This window comes from Apus apus, chromosome 2 (genome assembly GCF_020740795.1).
Source record: "Apus apus isolate bApuApu2 chromosome 2, bApuApu2.pri.cur, whole genome shotgun sequence".
In the NCBI taxonomy this organism is placed as follows: Eukaryota; Metazoa; Chordata; class Aves; order Apodiformes; family Apodidae; genus Apus; species Apus apus.
The window spans coordinates 94,021,697-94,029,634 of NC_067283.1; the positions used below are offsets into that span (position 1 = coordinate 94,021,697).

General features: G+C 43.7%; 1 protein-coding gene across 4 annotated transcripts in view; it reads right to left on the reverse strand.

Annotated features, from left to right (window-relative positions):
• Positions 1-7,398, reverse strand: part of STX17 (syntaxin 17) — a 30,219-nt gene extending 22,821 nt beyond the window's left edge. Inside the window, exons 1-3 of one of the 4 annotated variants that reach the window (XM_051611855.1) lie at positions 7,279-7,398; positions 6,689-6,742; positions 284-466 (exon numbers count right to left, since the gene is read on the reverse strand). In XM_051611855.1, coding sequence (XP_051467815.1) covers positions 284-406 — 123 coding nt within the window. In that variant the 5' untranslated portion in view covers positions 407-466; positions 6,689-6,742; positions 7,279-7,398. Of the gene's footprint in view, positions 1-283; positions 467-6,642; positions 6,743-6,855; positions 7,004-7,110; positions 7,215-7,278 lie in introns of those variants that run through there. The other 3 variants (XM_051611856.1, XM_051611858.1, XM_051611857.1) reach the window with 3 other exon arrangements.
• Between the last annotated feature and the right edge of the window lie 540 nt (positions 7,399-7,938).

Genomic DNA, 7,938 nt, shown 5'->3' on the forward strand with positions numbered 1-7,938 from the left:
GAATAGTTAGCAGCAAACCATTAAAGACTAAAAAGAATCTATTAGGTTGCTTTCCTTACAACTTTTTAACACAAAACAGCAGTATTTCCCACTCTGTAGACTGACTAGTTTCCACTAGCCTTTGTACACACTGAGTGACCAGACAACACAGAAGTTTCATTTTTAGCCAAATTTGAATTAAAACTTTTAATATTTGACTTTTCATTGAAATCTCTACACAATCTTCAGCCTAACCGCTCCTATAATGCAAAAATAACTCAATTAGTAAAAAGTGAACACTAACCTTCTCAATATTTATCTGGTGTTTTCTTAACCTCTCCAAATCCGTTGGAATTGCCACTTTAATAAATTTCTGAATGGCAGGTTCAATTCGACGGAGCTTAACTTTTTCATCATCTTCAGACATCCTAAAAGCAGCTTGTGCAGTCAGTACTTGTCCAGTGTACCTTCACCAATGTAGAAACCCCTAAAAACAAAGAATTACAGGCTTATAAGAATGCAGTAATTTAGAATCACTTTTGAGAAGAAAGCAAAATAAGGTAATTCGGTTTTTTCCAATAATCACATCTATTCCAAAACCACATTTGAGCAGTATTAACAACTTATGATCTGGATACTTCTTTGCATTAAGTTGCAGACTCTGGGGATTATTTTTCATAGATAAAACTTACCACTAACAAGAAAATAGCTAAATAATCAAGGCAGATGCAAACATACTTTGCAGCACAATGAGAGATGGAAGCCTTTGAAAAAAACCTTCAAATCAAATGCTTTGCTTGATCAGAGTTCAAGTTTTGCCAACTGAAATTCTAAATCATCTTAAAAAAAATCTGACACACCCTGGAAAGACACCAAAATCTAATTAATTTTGGAAGGCCATTTCCTAGAAAGATGAAGAGCTCCTGAATTAAGATCTGCACTCCAAATTGCAGAATGAAAACAACAAAGGTGTCGCCTAACAGGGGGTTTAAACAGGTTGCTGAAACATCTGCAGGACTGGTAGGCACATAAGCAGACTGTTCCCTGCATATGCATAAAACACAACTTTGAAGTTTCACTTTTCTAAAAGATACATAGAACAGTAGGTACTTGCATTTACCTACAGAACATACAAGTTAAGAAAGGAATTTAATTATGCTGAATGTACAGAAGGGGCAAGAAAAAATACTGTGAGGTAATTTTGTAGTTTTAACACTGTATGAACAGAGGTTATTTAAATGAGATTTTCTTTCTCTAAACTCCTTTCTTAACAAAAACAAGTAATTGAATTGCAGACAAATATGAGAAAGCTTCGTCACAATTTTCATTAAAAAGACATGCTGACTTGATTGTATGAGAGTACCTGTACTACAACAGCAACTCCATCAGAAGGCTTTCCCTGTTTTTTCCTCTTCCAGTAACCAAACTAATTTAAAATAATTAAACTACTGTAATCCCCCTGGTACAGATGAAGCACAGCGGAATGTAACAGATTAAAAAAATTTCCTATTTTCCACACAGCCAAACATATTAACAGTGAAATTAGACATTATTTTTCTCACATCTAGCTATGGTGTGAAAGTACAGAGAGAGTGTTGTTCTTCTGAGACCTGTGATGCCTGCAGGCAGAGAGATCCTGAAGACAGACACTAGTTGGTAGCACTGGGTCTTCAGTTGAACTGTTCAATGTTAAGTCACAGCCCTCACTTGTAGGCTGCAGGGAGGGTATGTACTGGGTATCTCCCTGCATCGTCAGCATCTTCCATCAGCCCAGAAAGAAAGCTGAAAGCACTTCTAGGAAAAGAAAGCTGGGTTTCTAGGGAAAAATAGTCCCAAATTACTCACCTTTTCCAATACAGTTGCAAATAAAATAATGTGTTTTTTCTGAAGAACAGAATGGTAAGAGAAGACTCTCCTCCTTTATCTATCCCACCCAACAAATAAACTGAAAACTGTACAAAACTATTTATCAAGAGTAAACCAAGTTAGGGGAAGTCAGTCTTTAATGCTTCACTGATACACCTTCTCTTTTTTCAGAATCTCAGAAGGAAATTACTTCATCCACTGACTTTGCAGTCATTGCTAAATCATCTGCACTTTGAATTATAGAGACATACTATCAAGCATTCTTACATATCCTCTTCTAATACAAGGCATTTAGTATTAACAGTCCTTTGTCAATCCTCAAATATCCATGCAATAGGTGGCCTCACATCTTTTGGGATGTTAAAAGAACTTCTATCCTTTTGTGTCGATTTAGTCTCTCCACCATTCTAAAACCAGTACCTTAAACGCAAGATGACAAAAAATAGATTGGTTCTTCTATTATATTTTGGTCCCTACAGTCCCTCACACTTCTGAAAGAGCCACTTATATCTCACAATTGAAGTTCATTTTGAGCCTAGAGAGATTTTTTCACCATGAGCAAAAGATAAGAAGCACCATACTCCAAACTACAGTACTTTCCTCTTTGAACACCTATTTAATTTCCTGACAGCTTATATACTAATCCACCAGTTTATGAGCTAGAATTAATTAAAAACTGGTTCTTTAAAGATCTTTCATAGCCATGTCATGCTCTTAACACTGAATCATCCTGAAGAAGCAATGATACAAATTCTTCAAACTTACCACACAACATGAACTCACGGAAACCCACAGCTCATGCTGTCTTAGAACAAATACAGCAGAGACTAAGATAATTCCACAATAATTTTTGTCCTTAATCTTTAATGACATATAGAGATTGATAAGAATCAAAATTGACAGGTTGGATTACTTATAAACTGGCCCACTGTGAAAGCAGAGTTAATGCAACCAACAGCCATTTGTCTTGAGTAGGTGATCTGAGTAAGCAACAGTTTTAAATTCAAAGATTTGGCTGCATGGAGGGCTCTGGATAGTAATTTTCTTCTTAAAAATTCCCAGACAGTAAACTAGCTTTCATAACAGTGTCTGTAAATCTCTTTAAGGCACTGCTACCTAACATTCACTGCACAGTAAGTGCAAGAAACTACCAAACATGAAAACTCCTTACATTCTCATCAGGTCATCTGCTTAATGTACTCTCAAACAGCATAGTAGCTTTTGTTACAAACATTTTAAGCCATAAGTTACCAATAAACAATATCCAAGGTCTTCCTTTTTTTTTTTTTTTAGTTGATATATAATATGGTAAATAAAATTAACATTACCAATTTTTGTGATGACCATATGTTCATTGCAGATGCAATTTCAAGGAAATCTAAGGTTTTCCTGCATGCTTTATTGGGTTTGTGTTTTCCTAAGGATAACTTTAACAGTTAATTTCAGAAGCTACAATGACCATTTTTTGAGTAATCACAGAATAACAGGACAGTTTACATTGAGAGGGATCTTCATACACCATACAGCACAAGCTGAATTAGATGTGGTTGCTCAGGCCCTTGTCCAGTCAAGTTCTAACACCTCCATGAATGGACACTCCACACACTCCTTTGATGCCTCCCTCAGTATTTGACCATTTGAACATTGACCAGGTCAAAAACAAACAAAACAAAACAAAAAATACCTTCCTTGTAGCTAAATCAGTTTGTGTCCATTGCCTCTCATCTCACTGTCATGCACCAAGAGAAGCCTAGCTCTGTACCTTCTTTCCCACAGCAGTAAGATCTCCCCTTCCTTCAATTTCTCTTAAGGCTGAACAAATCCACTTCTGTGTTTCTCCTTGAATATCACGTGCTCCAGCCCCCTAACCACGTTACTGGTCTCACAGATGCCAAAATAGAGAAGAATCACTCCCTCGGCCTGCTGTCCCTCAGCCACACACTAACACAGCCCACAATGTGGTTCTCCTTCGCTGCAACAGCACGTTCAGACTCGTATTCAGCACATGGTTCACAACGACAGACAGGACCTTTTTGGCAAGGCCTCTCACCTTCAAGTCTTCCCACAGCCCATTCTAGTCATCAGACTATTCTATTTCAGATGCAAGGCTTTCTTGCTGTCTTTGCTAGAATTTATGAGGCTCCTGTAAGCCCATTTCTGGATTCTCCCCTGTCCAGCCTATCACTCACTCTCCTCAGGCAAGAGGCTCTCAACTTCAGTTCTTTAAGAAGAAAATTTTGTCACTGTCCTTGGATCTGAATTGCAGTCAGCATGTACACGAACCTCCAGAAGTTCTGAGCCCCCTCTCAGAGGGTTCCAATCCGACATCACAAGGTTGTGTGTGTGACAGATCACCTTTTGTTTCTGACTATTTCTGTCACTTCACCAGGAGCCTGGGCAGTCCTTGCTACAGGCATCTAATAATAAGTGCCAAGCAGAACATAATCTCGAGTTCTCTTGAGACTGGAATACACAGCTGATTCTTTAAAATAAATTCAAGTTTGAGCAAAAATGCTCAACAGAAAACCATATATTTAAATAATTTTAAAAGTTAGATAAAACCATTTGTAATTAACTGTCCTTCAGTATGTTCACTGTGCAAGATATTTTGACATACAAATAAACTACAGAATCTTTTATTTTCAAATGCTGATGCTACAGGCCTGTTAGAGGTTATCTTATAAGCAAAATAATTGCAATTTAACATTCAAAATTCATGCCCCAAGGTTCAATTATATCGTAGTGACAGAAATGAACACTACATCAGAAGTGACTGAAACCCAGACGCAGAGAGATTTTCAGTCAAACTATGTTAGTGAAAAAGAAGCTACATCCAAAGAACACTGTAGCAGCCCTATCAAAGTATTAGGTGGTGTAAAAAATTGTATATATATAACTCCTTTCTTACTATTTACATTTTCTGGAAACTGGCCCCAAATTGAAACTGTAATTGTGAAGTAAAATTAACATAAAATACCATTAACTTGATAACTGCAACTAATTTGAAAATTGTCTATGATTCTTACTACCCAAGACAGAAAAAAATTCCTTCTCCAGTTTGTTCACCCCATGTCCTTGAAATTATTCAAGTGTATCTTCCATAAGGGATTACTCTACAAGTTCTTTTTGTAAGCAACAAAGCAAAAGAACCTGAAGAGTTCCACTGGTTTGACCTTTGCTTTACCAAATAAATGGGTATGTAAAGCAAATACCATTTTTCAAAAACAGACCACTTTCTCTTTCAGCTTTTGAAGGTCCTAACAGCACATGCTATCTTAATTCACTGTTTAAATCAAATAATTGTAAAAGAACCTTAAGGCATCCAATTCCAAACAGTGAAAGTGTGAATTCAACTCTGACACGCAAAATTTCCACTTACTTGGTGGCAGTATACAGAAATGTCCGAGTTACAATCACTCGGACAAAAAATTCTTCCTATGTATGGTACTTGTATTATACATTTCAATACATGCTGTTAATACATATCAAACGTAATGCTCATAAACTTGTGTTAAAACTGCCTAGTGTTCTCCATTCAAATATGGCAGGAAAAATGCAGAATAAACCTGAAGAGTTCCTCTTGCCCAGGGAAGCACAAAGTAACACTCATACCTAATTTTAATGAATTTATGATACTTCAGACAACAGTACTTCCAGCATGGATGCCTTGTTTATAAGGGTTGTAAGGCCAAAAAGGTTTCTTCTTTTCTCCATGTAAATAAAATAAACTAGGATACAGGTGCTAGGATACAGAGAGTTACAAGAGCCTTCTCACTAAGGTGACCTGAAACACTTCCTAAGAGTTGTACTGGCCCCAAAACTCCAGTGACAAGAGTAGGCACTATTGCTCACCTAGCTGAGTGAGGTCTGTAGTAAGCGAGAAACAAACTCACAACTCCTGTGGCAGGCTAAAGCCAAACTGCATCTTGGGTCTGAACTACATCTTTCTCTTTTCACTGTACAAGGAACCAAAGGCAAATAGCTTTGTTAGGCCAAAACAAGGCAGCGTCACCGGCCCCAGCATGTTCACAAAGTGACAGGAAGTTACTTATTGGGATAAGGAGCCACACGTGCGAGTTCTCCCACAGAACAACCAGGATTAGCAGCTGCGTGTTACAGGCTGTGGCTCCCGGCAGATCTGTGAGCTTGTGGATCACACAGCAAGACAAACTTGAAGGCAGGGGCACATGATTGCACTTTGAGAAATCACAGAATGTTTGGAGTTGGAAGGGACCTTAAAGATCATCAAGTTCCAACTCCCCTGCATGGGCAGGGACACCTCCCACTAGAACAGGCTGCTCAGAGCCCCATCCAACCTGCCCTCAACACCTCCAGGGATGGAGCATCCACAGCCTTCCTGCGCAGCCTGTTCCAGTGTCTCACCACCCTTACACTGAAGAATTTCCACCTGATCTCTAACCTAAATCTCTCTTCTTTCAGCTTAAAACCATTACCCGAAATCAAAGTAAACTTTGCACTGGTTTTACATGCTTAAGCCAGCTGCAGCAGGGCAGAAAATAACTAATGACTAACACGTCAACATTTCTTTAACAAGGCCGAACCAGTGGAGGGAGTCTGCATTGGCCCAACACCTGGAACAGGCAGCCACAACACAGTTCAACCTGCAACCAGAGCCCCAGTTCTGATGTTGCTGTTTTACCGAGCTACGCCTCTGGTTTCACCTCAGAAGCTATGAGCTTCTGGAGGCCTAACCTTCCCGCATCTCACCCCTCACAGGCAAGGGGTGCACGCAGAGAGCTGGAAGCAGAAGAGCAGAGAAAGGTTTTAAAGCCTTACATCAGGGCTTCGAGTGGACTCCACCGGTTTCTTTTCCCCGACTTACGTTTTTTAGAAGCTCGGGAAACACTGAGCTAAACAATTCGTCGTCCCGCTGCGCCTACCAAAACAAAAAAAAAGGTTAAATAAATAAAAAACCCAGCTAGGTGCGGCAGGCTGGGGCTCGGCTCAGCTCGTCCCCCCCGGCCCCCTGACCTCCCCCCCCCCCCTCACCTCGGAGGGCCCGGCCGCTCCCCAGGACACCCCCACGGCCGGGCCACCCCGGCCACCCCGCCCGGACCCCCCTCGGGCACCGGGCCTGCCGGGCGGGGAGAGGGCGGCCCGGGCCCGCCAGCGCCGCGGGGCCCGGCCTGCTCCCGCCGCCCGCCGGGCCGGGCCGTGCGGGCCGCGACACCCGCTGCTGCGGGGCGAGGACGGGGACGGAGCGGGCGTCCCGCTCCCCTCCGCAGGCTCCCACCGGCTGCCCACCTCCGCGGGGAGCAAGCCCAGGGCCCAGCGGCGGTCCGCCCGGCCCCGGCCCTGGCCCCGGCCCAGCCTTCCTCTGGCCTGGGCGGCCCGGGAAGCGAAAGCGACAGGAGGCGCCGCGGCCCCGCGGCCCGCCCCGGGCCCGGCCCCGGGCCGCCCCTCGCCCCTCACCATGAGGCGGCTGCGGCGGCGAGGCCCGCGGCCGGGGACGCTGGCCGGGAGCCGGCGCGCAGGGCTCTCCCCGGCGGGAAGCGGCCCAGCCCCCGCCCCACGCACACCCCCCGGGGCGGCTTCTCCTCATTCCTCCCGAGCTCCCGGTGCGGGGCGGAAGGGAGCGGGGCGGAGGAGGAGGAGGAGGAGGAGGAGGAGGAGGAGGAGGAGGAGGAGGAGGAGGAGGAGGAAGAAGAAGAAGAAGAAGAAGAAGAGGAGGAAGAAGAGGAAGAAGGAGAAGCCGAAGCCGAAGCCGAAGCCGTCCCGGCCGCGGGGCGGAGGCAGGGCCGGGCGCCTGCCTGGGTGAGGGGCTTGTGGGGGCAGAAAAAATGCAGGTGTTTCTTTCTAGTAGAGAGCCAAAGGTTCCCGCCATGATTTTAAGAACCTTACTGAAATTCTGTACTACCAACATTCTGACTTGCCTTGACAGGTAATGTAGGTCTCGGCAACTTGTCAAGCGGGACGCTGGGAATACAGAGCATCAGCTTGCAGAGGACAAGGTCCGAGCAGGACGTGCCAGTGAGCAGGCTCCTTTCTCCCCTCCCCAGCCTCTCGTGTTTCCAATATCCCCTCAGTTCAAGAAGGACAGGGAACTGCTGGGAAGAGTCCAGCGCAGAGCCG